The 27,630-nt window shown below is 45.6% G+C and overlaps 1 protein-coding gene and 1 pseudogene across 1 annotated transcript; one reads left to right on the top strand and one right to left on the bottom strand.

The window, feature by feature from the left end:
• Nucleotides 1–7,920: 7,920 nt before the first annotated feature.
• LOC136534055 (putative F-box/LRR-repeat protein At3g28410) lies at nucleotides 7,921–10,644 on the bottom strand (annotated as a pseudogene).
• A 6,723-nt stretch (nucleotides 10,645–17,367) lies between these two features.
• LOC136534056 (enhancer of mRNA-decapping protein 4-like) lies at nucleotides 17,368–26,541 on the top strand. The gene is made up of 13 exons (XM_066526541.1): nucleotides 17,368–18,191; nucleotides 18,935–18,984; nucleotides 19,167–19,323; nucleotides 19,401–19,619; nucleotides 20,177–20,305; nucleotides 20,840–21,413; nucleotides 21,489–22,393; nucleotides 24,128–24,487; nucleotides 24,559–24,678; nucleotides 24,866–25,036; nucleotides 25,168–25,326; nucleotides 25,580–25,705; nucleotides 25,807–26,541. The coding sequence occupies exons 1-13, from the start codon at nucleotides 17,454–17,456 to the stop codon at nucleotides 26,113–26,115; spliced, it is 4,017 nt and encodes a 1,338-aa protein (XP_066382638.1). The 5' UTR covers nucleotides 17,368–17,453; the 3' UTR covers nucleotides 26,116–26,541.
• Nucleotides 26,542–27,630: the final 1,089 nt, after the last annotated feature.

Below are 27,630 nucleotides of genomic sequence, written 5' to 3'. Positions count from 1 at the left end.
TATACTTGGCGATGTTGGTAGGCGATCAAAGGCACTGTGGGAACAGCACTCTTTGGATACATCGGCCAAAGGCCTGTGGTCCTAGGCCATCTGGGCAAGGACTCTGGTTGTCTGGCCAAAGACCATGTCTAGGGTGCATTCCACTGCTCCCTACGATGGCCTGGCCGAGGTCTATGTCGCCTGCCCTCATGGCCGCCCGATGGACGTCATCATCATGCCGAGCCCGATGCTGGTTGATGATGACGCTGCGAGCATCTTGGTTCAGCCTGAGCCACTCGCGCATAAGCGGCCGGTGCAGAGCGAGTGCTAGGTCAGGCTGAGGTGCACATGTGGCCTCCTATGCCACGCTCGACGGCTGTAGCAGATGGAGAGATTCATCTGGTGCGTCCCCACTCCCCTGGTGGGGAGAGAGGCCACGAGTCAGTGTCGCGATGCGGAGCTCTCTACCCGTTGAACAGCGGCGGTCTCCACTAGTGCCCGAAGGTTCCGGTGGATCGCTTGTTCCTAGGGGTTGTCTGACTCGGGAAGGCCACATAGAAGCATCGCTGCCGCAGCTATGTTCTGGCCAGCCCGAGCGAACTATGGGGATCGTTCCCCCCATCGATGATGTTGTGCTGAACCTAATAGGTGCGACCCCGAGCACCGCTCGCCGAGTTATGCACATGGGGCACAACGCGTTGCACCGAGCACGCCAACGCAGGTGGCGGCTAGTTCTGTCGCCGTTGTCGTAGCTCCTCGTTGTCCTCTTGTGCGAGCGTGAGGGCCCCCGCACGAGGGTCTAGAGGGGTGTGAGTCTGTAAGGACTCTGCTACCACCGGCGGTTATCTTAGAGCGTCTGCCATAGCATACTCCTAGGATGGACGGTGGCTAGGTGCTACGTCATCGACACTGGAGCCGTCGCTCTCAACCTTGTCATCTAGGAGCTCATGAAAAGTGGTGGGAGCATAGCTTGCCATTCTAACGAATTTGGATGTGAGAGGGGGTGGTGCCAGCATCCTTCGGAGCCCCCAAGCGTACATGTCTGTGGGGGACGTGAGGTCGTAGGGGACCGGTTGCATGGTGGTCGTGGCACGGACAACAGGATCTCTCTAGATAATTGGCGGAAGATAGTAAGCAGCGAGTAAATAACAACATGTACATTACTCACGGCGGGGTTTGAGCAGAGCGTATGCTTAGAACAAAGCACAGGCGCCTCACCGTTGAAGTCGTCGGGTGTCCCAGAGCCGATGGAGGGCACCCCTCCGACGAGCGCTGGAATGAGTGCCTCCTCGCGGAGGTGTAGTACGCCGAGCCGGTCGGCGATGAAGTCTAGTCTTCTAAAGAGGAAGGCCTAGGACAGCTCGAAGATGGGTGGAACCCACATCCCAAAAGGTGGGAGTGTGGGAAACTCCAACGAGCCGAAGCAAGTCGTATCGCTTGAGCCCACCATGGCAAAGATGGCGAAAAAGTGGGTCATCTGATGACCAAAAGTGTGAACGTATGGCATCTTCCCCACGAACAGAGCCAATTGTCGGTGCAAAAAGTGACCAACACGTAAATATTTATAGTTTTATCGTACGTTGTGATCGGATGTGGCCTAGCACTCAATGACACAGGGTTTATACTGGTTCGGGCAACATGCCCTATATCCAGTTTGAGTCAGTCAGTGACTTCATTCCTGAGCCGAGGTGCTCGAAGTTTGCTGTGGGGTTACAAACGGAAGGGAGAAAGATGGGGGTGCAAGAGGTCCGGTCGGAATCTAGTCTAAAGGGCCAAGAGTGACGGGAGCTCCGATGTGCGCTAAGTGTTCAAATGTTCGCTCTATGTAGCTTTAGAGTGTCTAAAGCTAGTAGAGGGTGAATCAAAGTGAGTGAATTGATCCTCCTAGAGTTGATCGATTCTTTCTATTGGGTGAGAGCGTCTCCCCTTTTATAGATGAAGGGGACAACCTTACAAGAGAGAGAGTATGTATGCTACTAAGTCTTGCTGCCCACGTCATCGGGTATAAGACAATTGTAGGCGCCCAAAATACTGTTGATGTCAGATGCATGTGGAAGGTTGAGTCATCTTCTTCCGACAGATGTCGGTGCCTGCCATACTGTTGATGCCCAGAGGCACATAGGGGGTTTTACCATGTTCGCCTGGTATGGGAGTTTGAGGGCGCCCACAACACTGTAGGGCAAATATCGGTGCCCACAACACTGCTTGGGTTCTGACATGCCTAGAAGGTTGCAGGGCACCCTTCTAACATGTCATGTCGATACTATCTTACAAGTGTACAGGGCACAGTCCTTAGTATTACGGTTGACTTTATGTGTCCTGCTTTACTTGCTCTACCCATTCTCTGGGTCCTTTCGAGTGGGTGTCCCTAGTCGGTTGGTCCTAGTCGGCTCCGACTACGCCAGTCGGAGAAGAGCTATAAGCAAAGGTTTGGTGCATCCCCGGTCGAAGATGCTAGTCGGAGAATGAAGCGAGCGCCGTTCCTCTTTGGCCAGGCCTTCAGGTCGAAGAGGCAGGCCGAAGTCGGAAGTGAGTGTTGTTCCTCCTTGGCCAGGCCTTCCGATCAGAGAGGCAGGCTAGAGTCGAAAGCGAGGCCTTCCAGTTGGAGAGGCGGGCCAGAGTCAGAAGCGGGCATCGTTCCTCCTTGGTCAGGCCTTTTGGTCAGAGGCTGGTTCACCCTTCTATCTTGTTGTTAGGTTTTTGGGCTGACCTAGGAGTTGCGCGTCATTCGCAATGTCGTCTGTTGGGCCGAGCCTTTGCTGGGAAGCCAGTCCATAAGGGACCCTAGGTTGGTGAACCCGACAAGTTAAGTATCAAATCCACCTGAATCTTTGCTTGGTACTCTTTCTTGTTTGATTCCTTTACTTAGGATGAGCAAAGGTTCGGTGTGGGGGAGCTTGTTGATGGTCACTAGCACCCATTTTGACCATCAACATTTCACCCAAAAGCATGATAAAGTGAGATAAATCATCATCACATGTGTTGAATTTTGTTTATAATTTACCTAGTTCTACTTGTACTTGTAGAATTATTTGTATGCAGGAATTATAGTAAAATTTGTGCAAAATGGTGAAGAAAATGGAGAAGGAAGGCAAGTGGCCACATGCCACACTGGCCAGTCCCACCATGGCGCCGCATGGTGTGCCAAGTGGCCTGGCCACGTCACCAATCCATGAGAGGTCCTCTAAGCCTTCTCTAGCGTTGATTTTAAGTCGGTTTGCACCAATGGTCAAGATGGAGTGGTCTTGGATCCATGGGTGCACTGTCATGGACTTGGAGCCCTCCAATCAACCTTAGAACCACCTTACCTGCCAAATTTCAACATGTGCTGACTTCACAACCGCCTTTGGTAGCCAACCAAGGCCCTATATCGAAAGGCGATGAAATCAAGGGCCGGTCGATGCCCCTACCACGCTGCCCGATGCCCAAGTTACCTCCACCGCCTTACTTGACGTCTATAAGTACCCCTCCTACAACAACCGACCTTGGATAGCTATAAATAGTGGTGTGAGGCACCATTTGTAATCAGTACCATCTCATTCCATCACTCCAAGTGATGAGTAGTAGCTAGGCCAGCTCTGTAGTTCTACTACTTAGAAGTAGAAGATAGGGAGAGAGTGAGGAGAAGTTTGGAGAAGGGCCAAGGTTGTTGGCATCCTCTCCACTTGTGCTTCGGCGGATGAAGTTCTTTGTCGAGTGAAGTTCGACATCTTCTGTGTGGTAACTCTGCTCTTTTGCATTACTTAAGTATTATTTATATTATTGTGTTTACTGGTTTCACCGCTTGGTTAGAGTGCTCTAGTCTCATTTCATCATGTCCAGGATTAGAGTAGTGAGTCTATAGATTAAGCGTGGTGCTTAGGCTATAGCTTGCCTATGTTTATGGCTAGGCCTCTAGATAGATTGTGGTAGGTGGCAGGTGGTGATAGGCCTATCCATCCTCTGTATTCCACCACGATAGGTCTAGTTATTAAATGGTAGGGCTCGTGGCAGACCTTCTCTAGTTATCCCTCCTGGTTGTTATGCGGGCTGTGCCCCGAAGTAAACAACCGAGATATAGTATTCCTTAGTCTTGCCTTAGTTCAGAGAAACCACATATATCCTCTCTACCTATTATTTTACCGTTGTTCGATCCTTGGATAAACTTAGTTCTCAGTCTAGTTCACTTCGCGTTCCCCATTGAAATATGATACCTTGGAATACTCCCGGGTGAAAGCTACATTGACATTCGTGCGCTTACGGATTTATCTATTCGCCATATCTAGTGTCAACAAATACCATCTTCAGTGGCTAGGGTCACCGATGACACGGTGGCTAGGCTCGTTGATGGTCGGCGTGCGGGAGATTTCTAGGTCAGAATATCTATAGGAAATCCTGGAGGGCAGAGGGTGCCTTGCTATTGCCTAGAAACCTTTTGAGCCCATAGATCTCGATCTAGGATCTCTCAATGCTATGGCATGCGCTCCGCCCCCCCCCCCATGTTGATGAAGATGGCACAGGCAAAGCTCCTCGTAGGGCTCCTCATCCTCTCGGATGTTAGAGGGAGTTTTGCGAGGTGGATCTTCCCCAGGCTTCTTCCAAGCATCGTCCCTGCTCATGACGAAGATTCAGAGGTGCGGTGAAGGTTAGTTATGCCTTCGTCCGACTTCTACGCTTCATGAGATGCCCATCGCTCGGTGCGAGGATAAACCTATGGTCATCGCTAAAATTTGGCTTATGTTGATTTGTTGTGAGAGAAAAACAATGTTCGTTTGCTAAAAAGTAGTACTGAAGTAGTGCTGAAGAACAAGGCCAAGGTTTTTGTCATCATAACTGTAGTTGCTGATAGATCCTTGTTATTGTATGCCTGGTGAATGAAAAGTGCAACAGAGTTAATAAAAAAAAGAATGTCTTTTGTTGATTTTGAACACTGTTACCTCACTGTGATGCTGGTGGGGTGTTGGTTTGTATGTGCAAACCGCCGTATGGTATGGCTTTGTAATTGCGTCCATTGTTATTGTAGAGATCAGTACCTTTATTATGCAACATCAGCTGATGAACTTTGTCATGTTAGCGCCCATTGTTAATGTAAAAGTACAATGTGTGTTCAATAATCTAATAAGGCCCAGCTGAATTACATTGTAAAATTATGTCACCGTCGGATATAAGCGTCGTTGAAAAAATTCTATCACCGCCACTATTCACCTTTAGGTGCTAGCATCTTCTTGTTGTAACCTACAAAAATAATGTTCATAATATTTTATTCCTTTCTAGCATTCAATTTCCGTATGACACATCCATCGTTAGGTGCTATGTACCATCTTCTTCAAGACCCAATCACCACCGCCGGTAGTCTTCACCACTGATATCGTCAAAATTTGTAAGCCAGCGCGAGACTCCCGCGCGTTTTTAGAATTTTTGGCGCGTTTGTAGTTAGCTTACAAAGACTGCTACCCACCCAAACGCTACCTTGTTCGTCTCCTCCTCAAGTGCTGCTATTCCTCACCTAGTCATCGGCGTGCAAACCGCACTCATCGCCGATAAGCTTGTGCCCTGCGTCGGTACGCCTCACTAGCATGCCCGCACAGATCCACTGGTGACCAGGCTAGTACTCATCACCTCCGTGGCCGCTCGAGCTCACTGCCATAAGATCCAAAGGCAAGTGTAATGCTTTCTCGCAGTTACCTTATCTATGTTTTTTGGCTTTTTATTCCCCTCTTATCTCATCTAAGTACGAATCAAGCTTCCATCTGATCATTAAGGAGCTCACGAGCACATCCCCATAGGTGCTCCTACTCTAATTCAGGCGACAGCGCTGTCGCTTCCATCGTTGGCCCCGCTCCACCATATCCTAGTCAAGATGGAGGAGGAGGCCACCAACAAGAGGAACGAAGTAGACATCCTCATAGATGATGTCTTGGTCCTTATCCTCTGTCGCCTCATCGCCCACACCTTGTGTAGCTGCAAGTGTGTGTCGCTCCTGGTACCGCCTCATCTCTAAATCCGAGCACCGTAAGGAGCTGCCCTAGTTTGTCGCCGGATTCATGTATGGCAACTAGAAAGGCAAACGCCGATTCGCCAGCTTCACTGGTGAATACCCCTCCTTTTCCTTCTTACCCTTCCCCATTCAGGATTTAGTCATCTCAGATTGTTGTAGAGGCCTCTTCCTCAACTGGTGCGTTGGGCTTCGCTATGTTGTCTATAATCTGGTGACTAGCAAATCAGTGGTACTACCGCATAGCAACCTTTGTTATGATTCAGCTCGCTTGGGGTTCAATCCGATAATCTCCTTGCACTTGCATGTGGTAGAACTGTGGGTAAGGTCGCCTGGGGTGTTAGTTGTCAACATCTACTCATCCAAAACTGGAGCATGGATGTGTAAAGAATCTGAATGGGGAGAGAATATTCTAGTATGCAAATTTTCAGGAACTGTGTTTCTTAATGGTTTTATGCACATGCTGGAGGTGTCCCACATAGTTGCTGTTGATATGGAGGGAAAGACATGGAGGAAAATTCTTAGGCCACCAGATCCTGCAATGTCCATCCATGGAGATCAGGGTTAGTTGTGTCTATGTATTGCTGATATTTTCAATACGTCTAACCTTTCAATCTGGATCCTTGAAGACTATAGTACTAGTAAATGGATATTGAAGCATATGGTGAACATGTTGCAGCTATTTGGACTGTACAATATTGGACTCGGTTCAAAGGCTGCAATGCGGACTACAGATTGATTGCAGTTTACCCAGAATAGAATTTGATTTTCCTTGTTGGGGAGGACAGAACACTGATGGCATATGACATGAGCTGCAGAAAAGTTCATGTCCTCCATGCCCGGATCATCCGCTATCCTAAATGTACCTAGAGTATTTATTTGAACGGACCTCATTATCTGTCTTATGTTCCCTTATTCATGGAGTTATTAGCAGAGCAGTAAATGTGCATATGTTGTATTTTATTGTTAAGACATGTCTTTGTTCAGGTAGGGAGTTGTTTTGAGTCTATATATAGTCCAAATTTGGCTCGGTAACTAAACTAATGGTATGTTGAATATTATTAATTCTGCTACTTTGCATTGTGCAGGTTTTGGAGTCTCTGTGCTTTTGAACAATTTTTCTGCAATGGCTATGGGAGGAAGAAGAGGAGTTCCATGCTGCATTGGCTGCCAAGCTGATCAAGGAGTGCCAATCTAAAGGAGCAGAGCACATCTACCTCGTTTTAGTTACATAAGTCTATAGGGTGCAGAACTTTTATTATGCTATCTATGTGTCGTTTGTGTTAATTCATCAGTTGATATAGTTGTTATGTTAGTGTCGAGTATTGTTATTATAACAAGTACTCTTCGTTGTGGACATGATGAATGATGTGTAATGATTATATCTGTATGGTGTATGTTTATTAACTTATTAAGGTTTAGCTGAATTAGTAAATATATTATGAAAACTATATGCAATTCTATCACCGTCGGATGTAAGGGTCATTGGTTGTTTTGTCATCACCGTCGTACCACTCGCCTTAGGTGAAGCAGACGGCCATCACCACCGCTATTCGTCTGATGTGGCAGGGGTCAATAGTGCATCACCATTGAATCGTTTAGTAACCCGACACCGACTAAAGGATCATCACGGGCGGAACACGACGGTGACCGAGCCCTATGACCAGACAGTTCATACGCTGAAACGACGGTGATGTTCACCTCGACACAGGCGGGTCACGCTCCAATACGATGGAATAATGATCTGGTCACGGATGGATCATAAGCCATGCAGCGGTGTTAGTGCATACTCACACACGCAGGTCGTGCTGCAATGCGATGGGAGTAAGGACCTTATCATGGATGGATGATAAGCCAATACGGCGGTGTAGTGTACACCGTAGATGGTATCAGATAGCGACGGTGAGGGCTATGAGTATCACTGCCAACAGCTTACTGCCGAGGCCAAAATTGAACTGTGATGTGGGTTACGACGTGGGTGTGTAACAGTGGTCTAGCCTAAGTGAAACAAGGTTTGGGGTACAAATAAGAGTGTGCAATCCCTCATAATAAAAACAGCAATCGCTGATGCTTATGTGTTTCAGTGATTTTGACGAGATCTGGGGCACCTGATAAAAGTAAGACTCAGCTATCTATAGATGTTCTAGATTCGGACAATTGGAGAAGTTGCAGGGACTATTTAACCATACATTGATCAGTGCAAGCATTTTTCAAGTGCTGAGAGACAGGCCAGTCTAAGTGAAATGTGAAATAGCGGTCATGGATTTAGAGCCTGAGCATCCGAACTTCGGGCCAGCACAGGGAGATTCAGGACATTTAACTTTTTACCATTATAACAAATGGCACATTCTCAAATAGCACTTTAACAGATACCAATACATTTTTGCCAGCACAGAGAGAAAATAGCTACAAATTTACCACTTTTGCTTGCATGGCAGACCAGCTCCTCGTGCCAGCGTGGATTCGAGTCTGCAGGACTTGTGAAATGTCCCTCCTGCCCTTTTCCTCTCCACCCACGCAGCTGGCATTTTCGCACCGTGCTCCTGGCGGCCGTGGCAACTCGTGCGCCCAGCGTTGGCCACGCTGGTAGCCCTAGGCACCTTATGCCCGGCGGCGGCGGAGCTCCGGCCAGGCGGTGGCGGAGCTCCGGCCAGGCGGTGGCGCGCTTGTTGCCCGTGCCCTGGCCCAGCGACGGTGCGCGCGCTCGCACCGTGCCTCGGTAGCTCACGCCCTGGCGGTGCCCGCGCTCATAACCCAGAACGCGGCAGCTCGTGCCCGGCGACCGCGGCGCTCCGGCCAGGCGACGGTGCCCGCGCCCTGGCCCGACGACGGCGACGACACCCGCACCTGGCACGACGCCTGCAACAACCAGCTCTTCGGGCGGGTGCCCGACGCCATGCGCGCCACGTTCGGCCTTGCCTCCTTCGCCGGCAACGCAAGCCTCCGGAGGTCTGCGAGACTGCGACCAAGCGCCAGAGCGCGTACTCATGCGCGTAGAAGGAGCCGTGAGTGACGCGCACGCCGCGAATGGCCCCAGGGTGCGTGGCCACGCAGCACGCGAGCGCGCGCACTACGGGGACGTCGGAGGTCCCGCCGGCGTCGTAAATCAACCTGCTGTCGGCTTCGCCGCGGTCACGGTCGCAGCACGCAAGCGTTGTAGTAGTTGGGCATCAGCTTCGCCGCGGTCACGGTCGCAGCCACGGCGAGGAGGAAGAGCGGCAACGAGCACGTGCCTCGTGCGCAGGCCGTACGGCGACGACCAAATCACCATACCAGCAGGTTTGCTGCTTGCCACCCAAGCACAAAGGATGAGTGTCTTGCCTACGGCCGCAACAAAGGATGCAAGGAGAAAATGACCACGGTTACCTGTGCGGGAGCAGCAAGCGGCCGACGAACACAGGTGTGTGGGGAGGTGGGGTGGAAGTGGCACGCGGTGCCCGCAGCCGGCTAGCACTGGGACGGCCACCGCCGCTGAGCACAAGTGCGGGGGCAACACGCGGCCGGCGATTGCGGCACCGTTCGAGCGTCTCGCCTACACACCGCGCTCCCGCACGCCGCCACGGCCCACGGCGCCCCGCACGACCTCAACATCTCCATCTCGCCGCGGGACCCAGTGGCGTCGGCGCCGGGCGTGCTGGATGCGTTGACGTTCGCGCTGCGGTCCGGCGACGCCGTGCAGCACGCGATGGTCGTGGTCCACAGCCTCCTCTGCGGGGAGGAGGCGCACGGCACAGCCGTGGGCGACTTGCGGCCACTCCTGGCGGCGCGCTCCTCCGCGCGCCGCCCAGGGCCAGCACGCACGCCGCCAGGGACGCGCTCAACCGTGCCGCGCTGGGCACCGTGCAGGCGCTCTTCACAGTACGGACGCGCGCAGGCTGCCGCGGCGCTCGACGCTCTCACCGCTGCTCCGCTCGCGCGCAGGCCGCCTGGGGCGCTCGTGGCGCTCTCCGCTGCTCCGCTCACGCGCAGGCCGCCGTGAGCGAGCGCCGGCGACCTCAAGCCGCGTGGGCAGAGAGGAAGAGGCGGAGAAGGAGAGAGCAGGGGCAGAAGAGACATTTGATGTTCGTAGGCTGACTTAGATCTCTGCCGACGCGGAGTGGTCCATCTTTATAAAGATAAAAAGTTAAATCTCCCCAGAGATTCAGACTGGTTCTCTCTTCAACCAACCAGCCGCTAGTATCCCGAGGCCGTAACCTGAGCTCGCATGTGTGAAGACAAGAATCGCGCTTGCGGAGGAGGAGCAGATGGTTGACGAAGTGTCGACGGCGGCCGTATATCCCCGTGCCGGAACCCGATGCGCAGGCCTGTGGCAGACTTCCAGAGATGGCGCCAGCGCCGGGCGAGCAGGCATGTCCGCATGACGTCCTCCGCCGGGAGGAACGAGAGGACGTGATGGAGGCCGTCGTCCGGGAGCGCGCTGATGCGATCGCCACCAGCATCCGGCGGCGACGCCGCACCGTCCACCTTTGCCCTTTCCCTCGGAGGCATTCCTGTTAACAAAGGGGGTCGCTGTGGGCCTGGAAAATGGTGAGAAGGAGCGGAAGGCTTATAGCGGTTAATAGACGGGGAAGTCAGGAAGAAGCAGGAGCGGACCTGCCGAAGGTCGCCGGTGTGGTCGCGGCGGCGCTCGCAGGAGTCGCCGCAACCGCTCTGCGGGGAGCTGAGCAGCATCCAAGACGAGGCGAGGCAACAGCTCTGCTGTGACTACGAGGCTTCGTCCGTGGAGTTGCGGGACTATAACCTGGTTGTCTTTGGGCCGCCAACCAACTACGGCCTCTAACTCCATCAACCGCAGCCGGCCCGTTTAGATTGGTTGGGACTTCGGTGGTCCAGTGAGCTTCGGAAGCTCCGGTTCCATTCCAGCGAACCTCGGCACCTCGCCTCGCCTTGTGCTAGCCTGCTAGGTGGAGCAGTCAGCGACGAGCCCGTCGAGCAGTGGACTCAAAATTTGCCCTTGAAAAAAATCACACACAAGTCTCGAGTACTCCTACTTTGCAGTTGCAGGCGCACGAAAAGTTCAGAAGTCAAGACAGACCATTAAACCCAGCATGTTTCCGAATATAAAAAACCAACCGCATAAGCGTCGCTGCCAAACAACAGCGAAGAACACTGGCACACCGCATGATAATCCAAATCCTCAAAACTTAGAAAGGAATACAACACAACTTAATTCCTTGAGCTTGCATGGCTCGATCTGTGAGGATTCAGATTTTGACGCCACTTCAGGTTTGGAGTTTGATCCGACGGACCACACGCAGCCATGGACGCAGCGCCTTGTCACGCACAAGTAACCAAACCTAGGTTGGATCAATCATATTCGTCGTAAGGATTGGGTGTTATCCAAATTACCCATCACAGTCCCGAAAAAAAAACCATTACAGGACGTAGATTAGTGAATTAACGCAAGTCACTTCTCTATCATCTCTATCTCTGCAACTAAAAAATACGAAAGAAGACTCTACCCGACAACACGATGTACGCCGCCCGTCATCGCTCTGCCCGGCTTCATATGTGCCCCCCTGACACCAAAGGAGGGCGATTCTGCACCCCAAAGTAAGGTCATCGTGCGCACTCGCCCCTCACTAGCCCTTTGATCAAGCGTCTCGCTCGATCAGGCGGTCACCTAGGAAGGCGAATTGACTTTTCTTATTTATCTTATTTTAGAAATTAAAAAAACTATATATATATAACTACTACTCTGTAGCTGGCTACAAAATAACTTATTCTATAGCCACTTTGAGTTACGATAATTACTATGTTAATTTACGAGATTATAATAACTCTTTACTAAGTGGTTTACTATAACATTATGGTAAATATCCCCATGTGTTATAGTAACCCAACTATACTAAATATGTATTGACATTCCTCGTGTGTTATAATAACTCAACTATAGTAAATATGTATTGACATTATCATAAATTAGTATATAAAATTATCGTAAATAGAGGTGGCTACAGAATAACTTACGGTAAGGATATTCTGCTGCTGGCCATAGAATAACTTATTCTATAGTCACCTTGATTTACGATAATGTTTGTACCAATTTACGATAATGACAATACACATTTACGATACATAGGTTACTATAATTCAAGATGATACTTACCATAATGCTACAATAAATCGCTTATGATGGAGTTACCATAATCTCATAAACCAGTGTAGTAATTATCGTAACTCAAAGTGGCCACAAAATAACTTATTCTGCGGCCAGTTACATAATAGTACTTTTAGGTGGTGGTAACCGTCACAATAGATGGGTGGCCCATAGTCATACGAGAGTACCGTAGCAAAATACATACCATGAGTATAATACTGACGAATACCCCTATATCCGGAGGTTCAATTGCTATATCTGTCCGTAACGTCATGAGAGCAACCACAATGTTGTAAAAAAGCAATCCATAATGAATTAAATATTCATCAGTACAAGGTGACTGGGACATTGTGAGAGAGTAATCTATAGGACTATGAGTTGCCTATGAGAAAAAAAACGCTATTTGCACTGTACATTTGACATTGTACATTAAATAAACAAAGAGTTGTTGGTTTGGGAAGCTCGCTTTGGGCGTTGGCCTCCTCTTCTACCGTGCCTTCTTTGTTGAAGGCCATGGTCGGATTCAATGCAAGGAAAGAGATCGGGGACGAAGAAGACGGCGGTGGAGATAGGTATGCGACTTCTCTCGGAGGCACAAGAGATACGGGAAGTTGAGGGCGTGGCATTTTTTATTTTACCATAGGGCCTCAACCTTATGGATTAACCGATCCAGATTTATTATGCCTTGCAACTTAACTATTGACTCCTGTTGTGAGACCCACATATATGAATTAGTTGATCCATATATATTGTGGTTGCTCTAGACCTTGTCCAAAAAGAAGCCTTAGCCATTGCCACTTGCCAGCGGATGATGGGATGACACGACGTGTGCCGAGCAATCCTGGGGTGTTTGGTTCTACCTTCTAAAGTTTAGTCTCTATCACATTGAATGTTTTGTTACTAATTATGAGTATTAAACATAGACTAATTACAAACTAATTGCACAGATATAGGCTAATTTGCGAGACGAATCTATTAAGCCTAATTAGTCAATGATTTGACAATATGGTGCTTACTGTAAACATGTGCTAGTGATGGATTAATTGGGCTTAATAGATTCGTCTCGCGAATTAGCCTCCATCTATGTAATTAGTTTATAATTAGCTCATATTTAGCCCTCCTAATTAATATCAAATATTCGATGTGACAAAGACTAAACTTTAGTCATCGATCCAAACAGCTGGGGTCCTCTTTCTTGTGCACTAGACTAGTTGCTCCGGTGTGGCGATCACCACCATACCACGCTCAAATTCGAAGGACACTGGTCGCCGCATGATGAGCGAGGTCGTTTGCTTGATAGGACATGGCGTGCAGACAGGATTAGGTGCGCTGGCCAGCACGAGGAGTCGAGGATGCTGGAAATAATGACAACGTTTATTTAGGCCAACTTGAGCTTATCAGTCGTACATTTTTAATAAAATAATATTATTTTTATCTAACAACATGTCACAAACACATCAGTATCAGGTCAGCATCCGCCGTTTCTTCGGCCACCCTTTATATTCTCAAAACAAACTGCTGTCCATTCAGAATGGCCACGACCAAGACCTTGTTTAGATGCCACCAAAATTTTAAGTTTTTTCACTCTCTCTTCATCACATCAATTTTTAGCCGTTTGTATGGAGTATTAAATGTAGGTAAAAAAAATAACTAATTACACAGTTTAGTTGGAAATCACGAGATGAATCTTTTGAGCCTAGTTGGTCCACGATTGGACAATATTTATCAAATAAGACGAAAGTGGTACTATTTATCGGTTTGAAATTTTTTCAGCATCTAAACGAGGCGCAAGGTGGTTTGTCTGTCAAGTCGGTGGCAAGTACTGTGTAGTTCACTATTAACTTTCGGCTGCCCGATTTGACATATATCCAAGATTAATATAGCCCACCTGAATACATATATCCATTGTCCTGCAGCGGAGTATAGCTTCGCATTTGAAAATAAAACACCTCCTGTTACTATACGGAAGGCTGTCGCTGAATGCTCTGTCCCTATCAAGCAGCTATCGTTCTATCCATTTTCCTTTCCCCTGGCCCTAACCCTAACGAACGATTCTCGTTGGCCCGTGTGTCTCTGTAAATTATTGCATTACCCTACCGAGTGCTCTTTGTGAGCCACACCACCTTATTTAGATGCATATGTATTTATCTTAATCTACGTATATTAAAGTAGATTAGAGTTAAATTAAACTAAGTTTTATTCTTTTTCACTCTAACACATATGGATTTAAGTGGATACACATACATATAAACAAAGTTGTGCTACTCAAAACATCGAGGATCTTTGTTTAATAAGATGTAGCTCACGCTTTTTCTACAGACACTGGGATTGCGAGAGAACAGGTTGCATCAGCTTGCATCACGTTCGTCTTCGTGTCTCTGTTACCTAGTGGTGTCCGGAGAGACTGGACATGAGATCGTCACTGCATTCGTTTACATGTGTAGCTCGTCTCCGTCTTGCTCCATGTAAATGGTATAAATAATAAAGTAACTGCCGCTACATGCTAATCGCACACGCACACCCAACTGTTATTTTTGTGGAGGCTGAAATTCTCAGTTGATCAAAACTAATTTGCTTTGACCAGCGCTGATGGAAAAAAGGGGTAAAACTGTACCTGTGGTTTGCTGTTGTCAAGCTTGGCGGTGACAGGTTGTGGTTGCCGTGTTTGCTTGAGCTACTTTTCAACAATGAAATAATATTTTTCTCTCACAACATTTCAGCATAAACATCAGCATAGATCAAATTTCAGCATAAGCGAACAGGCAGAATCCCTCATCAAGACTCGCTCAAATATGAAGATCCATCAGTCATCCTTCTTTATGGTATTCTGTCATGCTTGTTGTCACTGCAAACAGCCTTCGAAGTATCTGAGGGTGTGTTTAAATTACATGACTAAAAATTAGCCTACTTTGTAAAAGAATTAAACATAGGCTAATAAGGCTAATGGATTCTAACTATCAATTAGCCTCTATTAGTTCTTATTAGCTTAGGATTATCTATTAGTTCTTATTAGCTTAGGATTAGCCCACGTGGCACGAAAAATAGGAGCTAAACAGCCATGGGCAGACCCAGACTTAGTCCTAGTAATCTCAGGCCTACCCTAGATTTTAATCAAAGTTAGCGGTACTAGATTTGAAAATCCAAATTAAAGAGGAGCATAGGCGTTATATGGTGGAGATAAAAGCGCTGTTCGCTTCTCTTATAATCTGTACTTTTGTTGAAATAGTGTTTTTCCCTTACAACGAATCAGCCGAAACAGTATTTCAACTTGTTTTTTTCGGCGAAGCGAGCGGAGCTAAAAGGTCCATCAATCATAGTCGCCACCTACTGAATTTGCATGGGACTTTTGACTTCAGGACGGCGGCATCCAGGCCAAGTTCCTTCTGTCGTGTCGTGCGGCGTGGGCCACTCAAACCTCTTTTTTCAGGATGCAAAAACAGCGGATCAAGCCATCAAGGGCAACACGCTTGTTGAAAGTTGCGTCAGAAATTGCATCCTTTTGTTTGGCAATCGTTACTTGGGAGCTGCATCAGATTATCGGATCACGAGGCGCCGTTTGCACTGATGCTCCTGCGCTCGAAAGGAGAGGCCGGATCGTGTGGCGGCTTCGGGAGGCATGCTGCATGCCGCGCACGTGTTGCCGTACCATTCCACCTCGCCGCGCGCCGCCATCTCCGCTCGATCGAATCGTACGGCCACACCACCTCTGCTCTGCGGCTGCGTACACCTGCACCGTCCGATGCGGCCTCGGAGTAGTTAAACGAGAGCCTGCTTCACCTCGCTCGCAAACCTACGCAGCAGAAGCAGAGGTTTCTTCACCGCGTTCGGCTGTTCCAGTCGTGGATTGTTTCAGCTTGTCGCTTATTCTTCCTCATAAAATACTATTTAATTATCAAAAACAGCCGAGCTACAGTCCCCCTTCTATCTCTTCTAGACCAGGGAGATTGGAAAACAATAGTATCTACTGTACTTGGAAAGGCAACGAGAATTGCACACGGCACCTCCGGTGACCTGCTATTTGGACGAAGGATGTCGAGATGGAGCCTGAGTCAACGAGACAAAAGTGGTAGTAGTAATACTATGTAGTACTTTGAAAAAGACAACTGTTTGGCCCATTTTTCCACCCCTTTGGATTGAACCAATTCTTAATAGAAAGCGAATTTCTCTATTCATAATTGTACAAAAGAATCATGTTTTTTTAATTCAAACCGGGGGGAGAGCTTCCCCACAAAAGAATCATGTTATCAATATCATATATTTATGTAATGCTTTTATCAAATTCATTGTGATGGTGTTTCACATGGAAATATGTTTGCAGCATAGAGGTCCATATGTTTCAAATTATAGTTTATTTTAACTTCGTCTTAAGTCGTTTTTTAAATCTGACCAATTTGTTAGAAAAAATTGTATTAACATCTACAAACGCGTTATCAAGACATATTCTAAGGATAGTTTAATAAAGCTTTGCTTATAACTCCTTCTATAAACTTTGTCAAAGTTAAAGTTTGATTTAGAATAAAACAAGAGTGTACTATAATCTAAAATTGAGGGGGTAGCATATAAATTACTACGTCAATGGCTCATTATATAAAGTTTTATCGAAGTTAGAAAATTTGACTTGGGGTAAAACAAGAGTGAGCTATAATTTTAAATGGAGGGAATAACATACAAGTTAATTTTTGAACCCTATACATAGAGTTAGTAACCTTTTCAATTCTTAATTGCTCCTTATGTTATCATATGAAGAAAAATATTATCTCAGTTTTAGGTCCATAAGGTAGATTTATTGGAGCAACATGCATTTTTGTGTCAAATCCAACACTGTAATGGAGTAACAAAAGTCAAGACTCACAAATGTAATCTTATTATTTCAAAATAGTAAATTCTACATAAGACATTTCAATTTATAGGCGATTTCCAAAGCCTTGGTCTATGAGAGTGCGAACAATTTTGATTTCTATATTTCTTAAAGCCTTGGTTTGAGTACTAAAAGTCTTGATACAACACCACCACTAAAGGCATGATTGGACCCAAGGGCTGATTGCTAGCTTAATAAAAACTAGTTAAAATTGGCTCTAGTGCATCTAAATGGGAGTTCTAATAGGTAGGTTAATTTTTGCTAAGTATTTAACTAGTTGTTAGTATATTAGTTAGCCAATCACAATTAATTTAAGTTAATTTTTAGTCTCAACCAGTAACATGCATGTGTATAAAAAATGCACTCCACATTCAGGGCCCTTGTTGCTATAAAGTCAAACGGCAGGGTGCAACGCGAAAAGACAAGCACCCTCCACTCCACCTAGACTTTGCCCTTCCACGCACCTCCACTTCGTCCTCCTCCCTTCCCCAGTTCAGATCTACTCCACTGCCACCTCCTCTCCCTCACCCGGGCCGCCTCCCATGGCGTCTCCGAGCGGAAACCCTAACCCGAATCCAAATCCACCATTCGAGATCGGGAAACTCTTCAGGCCACCGAACCCCATGCCCACCGCCACCCCCAACACCATCTTCCCCGGCGTCGCCGGAGGCCCGGCGGGCCCGCCGCCGCCGTCTGGTCCCTACTCCTACCCTCCGGTGACCCCGCCCTTCCACCGCGGACCCTACATCCACTACCCGCAGGACCCCCACGCCATGCCCCGCCCCGTTGTCTCCTTCCCCATGCCAAACCCAAACCTGAACCCCAACCCGAACGCTAACCCCAACGCCGCCGCCCCGGGCCCTAACCCCGGCGTGCGCCTCATGCAGCTGCTCGGGAACTCCGGGCCGACCCAACTCGAGACCGCCGTCTCCATGCCCCAGCCCACGTCGGAGTTCGCACAACTGCAGCCGCTCCCAGCGATGCCATCTGCGCCGCCGGCCAGGATGCTGAGCAGCACCAACAGCAAGGTGCCCAGGGGACGGTTACTTGGCACCGGGGAACGAGCGGTGCACGATGTTGACTCGAGGCTGCCTGGGGAAGCGCAGCCACCGCAGCTGGAGGTAACACCGATTACCAAGTACACATCGGATCCGGGGCTCGTGCTGGGCAGACAGATCGCTGTGAACCGGACGTACATCGTGTATGGACTCAAGCTCGGTAACATCCGTGTGCTGAACATCAACACCGCACTCCGCTCACTCCTCCGTGGTCACACACAGGTACGAGCATGCAGATGAAGAGAGATAGTCATTGGTTACTATTGTGTATAAATTTTGAGACTAATGACCGGCCAGCAGTTTCATCTCATGTACATGGTCCAACTGACAACTGAGTTGAAAAGTGGCATGGCCTTGTGGTGAAAACTTGAAGAGAAAAGAGAAACCTATTTCCATGAGATAGTCACATAGTTTGTAATTAAGCATATTGATGCATATCTTTTTTTCTTGTGCCATGCTCATCTGCTTGTATTGTATGGGCTTCATAAATCATAATATAGATTGTTAGTTTTGTTTTGACCACTTTTTTGTTTGATTCCATTATGAGATTGATAAGTTAACCATTTCGGACAGACTAACAGGGTGTCTCGATATGGTTTTCAGTCTGCTTGTGTGTTAGAATAGTGCTGAAATAGTATTGTATGCGAGCACACACACTTGTTTTTAATCTAGTGAGCTGAGCTTGAAGAAGATAGTTGTATATGTAGCTATTCTTTTCTCAGTGAATTACTCGTGCACACAACTCATCCACATAAATCTTGGTTTAATAACACAGATGATGAGATGTGTGATACATTGTGCAATTCTAATCATTGACATAAAAAGTCAGTGATTTTGTATGTTGATTTTTGTTAGTTTCTTATATCTCTATGTGCTTCTTTTTTCCTTTGTGGATTCATTAATTTTACTCAGCACGTGACTGCATTTGTTTGATCTATCCTGTTGCCATTCTGTTTTTGCCTCAGAGAGTGACAGACATGGCTTTCTTTGCTGAGGATGTCCATCGTTTGGCAAGGTACTAATACAAAATGATGGGATGTTCAGTTACCACTGCACTAACCAGTGATCTGTTTGCTGGCTATTATCTGGTTATCTAGTATTGCATTTTGGAATTTATCTTGTTGCTTCTAGTATATACATATTATTACTTCTGGTAGACTCCAATCTCATGTCCTAATTTGCTTTGATCTTCTGCAGCGCGAGCGTAGATGGGCGGATATATGTGTGGAGGATCGATGAAGGACCTGATGAGGAAAAAAAACAACAAATTACTGGAAAGATTGAAATCGCCATCCAGATTGTAGGCGAGGCTGAAGCTTACCATCCAAGGATATGTTGGCACTCGCATAAGCAAGTAAAGCCTTACATCACACCCCTCAATATTTTTTTTGCACATCAACCTACAAAGTGACTTAAACCTGTATCCTGTAGGAGATTCTCTTTGTTGGAATTGGGAACTGTGTCTTAAGAATAGACACAACTAAAGTGGGTAGAGGAAAAGACTTTACTGTGGAAGAACCTGTTAAATGTCATCTTGAAAAGCTTATTGATGGTGTTCGCTTAGTTGGTAAGCATGATGGTGATGTGACTGATTTGTCCATATCTCAATGGATGAGCACCCGCCTGGCCTCCGGATCCAAGGATGGCACGGTTCGTACTAAACTTACTACTTTCGTCATTGAATATTTTGCAAAACTGCACTCTTTTGATTTGAATGGTACCTTAAGCTTACTCATGAATTTATCACACGAATAGTCAATTCGTTAAGCACTGTATCTGTTCTATAAGCTCAAATCTGAATATGTATCTCTGTGGTTCAATCTTATTAGACTCTAAACCCCACTTTCATACAATTTGGTAATCTTCCAGACACTAGCCACTTAAACAGTAATGTCCTACAATATATGTTTATATTGCAAAACTATTGTATTGGGAAGAAAGGATTAAAAGTATGGCATTTTTTTTGTGACACCTGTCTGTAGGTCTGTAGCCTTTGTTACACCAGAAAATCTCCCATGCAGCGAGGCTTCTGGTAGCAATTCACTGGAAAACAGTACCAGCTGCTGGCTTAAAACCATTAGCCAAGCTATAAACAGTTTTATTCCTTAGCTGGCCAAAAATTTCCATGCTAGGAACAATGTTATATGGAGAAGTGCCATGCATCTCTACTGGCCCTTTTATGATGTATATTGTTTATATCTTTGCAGGTTAAGATCTGGGATGATCGCAAACAAGTGCCATTATCAATTTTTAAGCCCCATGATGGTCAACCTGTTTATTCAGTTGCTTTTCTTACAGCACCTGAACGACCAAATCATATAAATCTAATTACAGCGGTATGTAGTCTTATATATATGTTTAAACTTTGCCAATCTTTTATTATGTTCACATGTTCTTTTAAGCTTGTGATTTTCTTTTGCATCTGATTTTGAATTTTTTTCTGGCAAGTTATGGTCAGCCAAACTATTGATTCAGCAGCTTGAAACTCCTACTGCCAAATAATAAATGAGTGCCCCTGTATTGCATTATTAATACAATTCATATTACATCCCTCAACCAAAGATCAAGTCCTAGTTCTTGTTTCAGTTAAAAGGTCTCATAGCAGCGTCATATTACATTTTCAAATAAAATTAGACCCTGAATGGGGTACTAGCTGGCTACAATTGCTATGAAGTATGAACCTAAGATAGCCCAGAATTAGGTAATCTATGAAATGTTTGATACATTGGAGAAAATGTTTATCCATGGCGTTCCTTTAGGAAAGACATAACAATGTTGAGTTATGCTCTTAAATATTCCATGAGAAAAAAAGCCTTTGTGTTTTAATTAGATATCTTCACCATTGTTTTAACCTTTTGTTGATGGTGCAGGGTCCTCTGAATCGAGAAGTTAAAATTTGGGCTTCTACTAATGAAGATGGCTGGTTGTTGCCAAGTGATTCTGAGACTTGGAAGTGTACTCAGACCTTGGAACTCGTTAGTTCTCTGGAACCTAGAGTCGAAGAGGCATTTTTCAACCAGGTTGCAGTGCTGCCTCAAGCAAGCCTGATTTTGCTTGCAAATGCTAAAAAGAACGCTATTTATGCCGTGCATGTTGAGTATGGCCCAGATCCTGCCTCTACTCGCTTAGACTATATAGCAGATTTCACAGTTGCAATGCCTATATTAAGCCTCACCGGAACACACGAAAGCCAACCAGATGGTGAACAAGTTGTTCAAGTCTATTGTGTTCAAACTATGGCCATTCAGCAATATGGTCTAGAGTTATCACTCTGTTCGCCTCCTACAGCTGATAGTACTGGGTTTGGAAGAGATCCTGCTATTTCCCGTGTTTACGAGGCGCCTCTGGAAATGGCAGGAACAGAGTCATCTACAGGAACTAGTTTCACAGACTCTTACTCTGTCAGTGCTTTGAGTAAACCACCAACTGTTGACCAGTCTGCAGGTAATGCAGTTGCATTTTCTTATTTAATTCTTTCAGTTAATTCAGAAGTAGTTATTTCTTGTGATTTATCTGCAGATCTTGATCTGAAACCATCAGCTCCACCGCTTGCATACTCAGAAGGTGATGGTTCCATGCCTCTTCCATCTGCACCTCTTGCACCAAAGATGGAGATTCCTGGATCAGGACCAGCACCTGGAACTCGTGATATAGATCAATCAGCTTTTGACTATACAACAAACAGAAACATGGAGCGTGATGCTTTGAAAAGGCCAGATACACCCATGCCCATTAGGAAGGATATCTTAGGAAAAGATGAACCAAGAGATGGTCACAGTGATGTTCCAATGCTTCCAAATCCCCGTTTGATGTTTCAGGTTGGAGGGAATGCTACACACTTGGTTACTCCATCTGAAATTATATCGGGCACTCTCTCGTCTGCTGAAAACAATGATGTTTCCAAATCTGATGGAGGAAAAAGTCAAGATATTTCCAGCAGAAGCTCTCGGGTTGCAGAAGTGGAACCAAAGCATATTGATGAGAGTAAACCAGATCAAAATTTAGGACTTGAAGCTGTCAAGGAAACTCAGATTGTTTGTGAGAATATGGAGAAAACTCAGACTTCTTTGGAGCAAACTGTTGAAATGATCAGTGAGCGCTCAGTTACAACTGATAAGTACAGTGTGGAAGAATCACAGTCATCATCTGATCGACGGGCATCAGACCAGACTGGTGTTGCTGATGAAAATGTTCTGAAGAAGTTTGTGGAAATCCCTGAGAAAATTGATTACTCCTCTGCTTCCAGGGAGCAATCGTCTTCGTTTACGAAAGAGGAGAAAGTTTTGCACCCTCAAACATCTGGTCAGCCATCTCCTCCTGTGAGTGCTTTCAATTCAATTGAGTCACATGAGCCTTTGAGCTCCACATACCTACCTGCCAGCTCCTTCCCAGAAGCTGCTGCCACACAAGGGATGCTACAACAGGTATGAACTTTGCATTGCCCTGAGTGAAGCACAATACCACATACATTATTGGATTATCCATTTTTTACAATTTTATCTGTTTTATTTTACAGAATATTGCTAAACATTTTAGTGCAACATTGTTACATTGGGCCTGCTCGCTGCAGCTTGCAGCCGCAGCGGCTGCAGCTGTAGCAGTTGTCTTGTACATCTTTTTAGTTCACGAACTGCAGCAGCAGCTGCAGTGAACTTGCCCATTTATATTTATATTTACTGCAATTTCATCTTTTGAGCCGGCAGGGTATACATATCAGACATTTTTAATTCGAAGAAAAAATGATCATATCCATGCAGCCCTAATTTTTTGTATGCTTGCAGTGCCAATATCAGAAGTTAATCTTAGACCTTAAGTCAACCTTTTTCTCTCCCCCCTCCCTCTCCCTCACTCCCCTCTCTCTAAAAAAAATATAAGAAGACCTTCTCACGCAGGTCGAGAAAACCCCCGAACCCCTGCCCCACCCATACATAGCAACACCGTAGCCCATGTGATAACGACCACGACCGGGGCCGGGCCTTTGGCGTGGGACAGACAAGGGGATTTTTTTAACCCCAGCCTGAAATTCGCAAGCCACCTAACCTCTCTCTATCCTAGCTTTGGTACTGCTTGCAAGGAAATGTCACTACTATAGTGATAAATTATACTACCTCCGTCCTGAAAAGAATGCAACTATGGGTTGCGTGCCACGAAAAGTGGTTCATGTTTGACCAAGTTTTTAGTGAATAATTTCACATTTATGGCTTTAAATTAATTTATTATGAAAATACATTTCATAATTAATCTGATGATATTTACTTGGTATCATAAACATGGATACTTTTTTTTATCTATAATTGGTCAAACTTAAGGTACTAAAACGTGACATTGTGCTAGAATTGCATTCTTTTGGGGACGGAGTCATGGAGGTAGTACTAATGCTATATAAATACTTGTTCATGTGAACAGTCTTTTACTAGAGCAACAACTTATTGGTAGTCATCATATAAATTCTAGAAGTGCTGGCTAATCTTGAACATTATACTTAGTGGAGATGGTCAGGTTCCCTGGTTTAGCTTATTTTCATGAGAAGGGATAACCCTGTGCAAGCCCAATTAAGCTTGAAATGAATGAAAAGTAGATAAATCTAGTTTCTCAATCCCCACCTTATTAGAGTTTTTTTTCTCTGTTCTTTTTTTACCCTGGCCAAGTTTTTACTGACTGTCACCAACAGAAACGAGGTCTATTTACACGTGTCTGTTTTCATCTTGGTCCTGATGTCCTGCATTGAGAAAAAGTTGATTTCAGATTAATTAGATCATTGCAAAACTGAATTCAAAACAGCAGAATTTTTGTTTTATTTTAATCCAGTTTCATTGTATTCTACTCCGTATGTACTAGTTTTGGGCGACAATATCGATAAGCCAATCTTGAAATCCTTAGCTGGACTTGGATCATTATGTTCAACATTTCAACTTGATTCTATTTTTGTCAGCTTACAAAACTAGCAAAGCAATTGTTTTCTTTTAGGAAGAAAGATGAATTCTACTTGTGTTTATGCTCAGTTAAATTTGACATGCTACACTTGGTTAGTGTTACCGTAGGACAGGACTGGAGAATTCCCTGTTAACTATATGGTTTTTTGTTTCACTAAATGTTACAATGCGATAGCACTATATGAGTATCAAGGCTATTATTTACTGTGCTTGTATGTATTCCAGCTCATGGGGATGCAGAAGGACATGGAAAAGCAGCTTAGTACTGTGGTTCCTGCATCCATCGCAAAGGAGGGCAAAAGACTTGAGACATCATTAGGGCGAGCTGTAGAGAAATCGATCAAGGCTAATATTGATGCGTTTTGGGTTCGTCTCCAGGAGGAAAACACTAAGCGTGAAAAGGCTGATAGAGAGCGAATGCAGCAATTGGTTACTCTCATTACGAACTCAATAAATAAGGACTTGCCTTCTAATCTGGAGAAGTCACTTAAGAAAGAAATTTCTTCACTTGGACCTATTGTTGCCCGCGCAATTACACCTATTATTGAGAAGTGCCTGACCTCTGCTGTTTATGATTCAGTTCAGGTTAGTAAATTCCTTCTGTGTTTATTATGCTTAATTTGAACATGTTTCCTCATTTGATTATTTGTTTTTAGAAAGGGGTGGGTGACAAGGTGTGCAATCAGCTGGAAAAGTCTGTTACTGGAAAACTTGAAGCTACACTTGCCAGGCAAATCCAAATGCAGTTCCATACATCTGGAAAACAGGCTCTTCAGGTATGAATCTTCCTTTTATATAGATTGTTGTAAAGTGGCAGATTATTCCCCATTTAACATGGCGTGCTTTATCTGTTTGCTAGGCATTAATATCTTTGCAGATTGCTTTAGATGTTCAGGAAATATGATATTTGGTGCCTTTGTTTTAGCTATGCTATGTCTACTGATCGGTTTTAAATGGATGCAGGATGCTTTGCGTACTAGCTTTGAATCATTGCTTGTTCCAGCGTTTGAGCAAACATGCAAAACAATGTTTGAGCAAATAGATGGTGCATTTCAAAAGGGAATGTCTGAGCACTCCATTGCTATTCAGCAGCAAGTTGAGGCTGCACATACTCCGTTAGCGCTAACTCTAAAAGTAAGTTGAGGACCTACTTTTGATATAATTGTGTTCCAAATGATAGGAACATCAATTGATGGATACTCATTTCGTTCCGGCCATCTGCTAAGAAATGACTTCTGTATTTTGTTTTTTTCTCGTACTCCCAGGAAACCATCAATTCTGCATCATCAATCACCCAGAGTTTTTCATCAGAGTTACTTGATGGCAATCGCAAGCTATTGGCACTTGTTACTTCTGGGAATGCCAAGGCACATAATACCAGTGCTTTGCAGCCCATTAATGGTCCTATGGGTGGCCCCCAAGAGGTGGATGCAGACAATTTTTCGTTTTCAATAACACTGCTGATTAGGATTTGTTTATTTCATTTCATTCTTGTGATATGTCTGCTCCTTTTCATGTATTTAGTTTCATATCTGTTATATGTCTATTGGTCGGTTAATGATAATTCTTATTCTTGTAAAAAAATGATAATTCTTATTATTTTGTGTTGAGTTAGAATATAAAGAATGAAATAACAAGCATGCATCTAAACATTTATCTACCTTCCTTTTTTGATAGGTTGAGGCTCCCTTAGATCCGATGAAAGAGCTTAGCAGACTGATATCTGAACGCAAGTTTGACGAAGCGTTTACAATGGCTCTTCAAAGGAGTGACGTTTCCGTAGTATCGTGGCTGTGCTCCCAGGTATCTTCCTTCCACCAAATTGATCAGCTAAGATGGACCCTAGTTCCCCATATTAGAACAACCTTGTTTTGGCTTTGTGATGCTTATACCCCCTTGTACAGGTTGATTTGCGGGCATTATGTGCAATGGCCCCAGTACCTCTTAACCAGGGGGTCCTTCTTGCCTTATTGCAGCAGCTAGCAATTGACATTCACAATGAGACATCACAAAAGGTTCAATGGATGACAGATGTTGCCATGGCAATCAACCCAGCAGACCAGATGATCGCGGTGCATGTGCGACCTATCTTTGAGCAAGTCTACAACCAGTTGGCCCACCAGCGGACACTCCCCACCACGACCGCATCAGATGGCACCAGCATCCGTGTGATCATGCATGTAATCAACTCGGTTCTGCTTAGCTACAAGTGATTGTAGCTATGCAACTGGGGGAAGTATGGCCTATTCTATCTTGTATAGAGAAATTTTGAATGGCAAAGGGAACCTACAACCCAGGAGGGTGATGGTGTGACATTGTGGCCGAGAATACTTGCAAGAGGGTGGAGGCTGCTCCTTGGTGTAAATTTGGCTTCTATCGCTCTTGAAATTGGACTATTCTAGTAATTGGGCATCCTCGAATTCTCTAGGTCATGTTCATTTGTCAGATGATCAATGGGTCTTGTATTTCCGTCATACCTTTATGGAAATGGGTCGAATATATCAGTCGGATCTTCTAGCTCGGCAGTTTGGAACCAATAGCAGCTGCTTGGTGGTGGTTGATCCACACAAATTTTTGGTGTCCAATGTAGACGTTGTTTCTGGTGGCAACTGCAAAATTAGAGTTATTCTGTTTGACTATTCGACGACGGTGGATTTGTCATGTTCTTAGTTATGTGATCCAATGGGCCAGGACCACGAGACGCCTAAAGCGTGCTTGGGGCCTTTGAGGCAACAACTCGGCATTCGATCAGGAGTTGGCTAGCGCTTGGTGCCGTAAAGCTACTAAAACGGTTGGTAGTTGAATTAGCCGTTAATAGCTAGCAGTGATTCCGATATCAGCACAACTTCACAACATTCGACATATTAACTTTAATTATTCTGCATCAGCAAAGCAGAACCCAAATTGAAAATGCAACTTAAGATGCTCAGTTTACTAGTAGTATGCAAACGAGAGGTTCGAATAAAATATAGCAAGCCTCCATGCTTGCTGTGTACACAGATAAACAGTTACAGCATTGCTTCAATCCCAAACAGCGTCCTTAAATACTATCTTGTCTCGATAAGAATTACAAGCCGAGAGCTTCCAAACGCTCCAAATGAGCATTACACAAACCACGTTGCTACAAAACCCTGCACAACCCAATATATAGCGCAACAACCTATGGCGCAACCAAACTCCCCAGTAGCAGGAAACACAACTCCAGATATATGTTTTATCAGGTACAGCCGCCCCGATGCTGGTGGCGCGAGACCGTATTGGGCCAGTAGCCAGCAAGGCAACCCCATGTGTACACAGGATCGGTCTCAGAATAGGTGATTTGGTTCTCCCTTCATGATGCTCGCAACTTTGTTCATTACCCCCTTGTCTTAGCTCTCTTCATTCCAAGGCTGTTGTGGAAAGGGGACGCTGAACCGGATCTCTGCATCCCTTCCTCACGAAGGGTGCCATTAAGCATTGCAAGCTCCCGTAGCTGCTGCTTCTTGAAGAAGTCCTGGGATTCATCCTGCAAAGAAGAAAACAAGAACTATTCAGGTATCCATTCTTTAAGATGGAGTAAAAGAAGCAAGCTAAGAGTTTAAAAAGGATAAAAGGTATTGATGGCATACCACAGGCTTTAGCAGATCTTCAAGGATCTCGCGGGCTTGCATCAGGCGAGCATCAATGATTTCAACAGGTAGCTCTGCCTCAACCAATATATGAAGGGGTTCATTCAGGTGTTCATATCC

The sequence above is a fragment of the Miscanthus floridulus genome, unplaced genomic scaffold (genome assembly GCF_019320115.1).
Source record: "Miscanthus floridulus cultivar M001 unplaced genomic scaffold, ASM1932011v1 os_1452_2_3, whole genome shotgun sequence".
Lineage (NCBI taxonomy): Eukaryota > Viridiplantae > Streptophyta > Magnoliopsida > Poales > Poaceae > Miscanthus > Miscanthus floridulus.
This window is presented reverse-complemented; position numbering and strand designations above follow the sequence as displayed.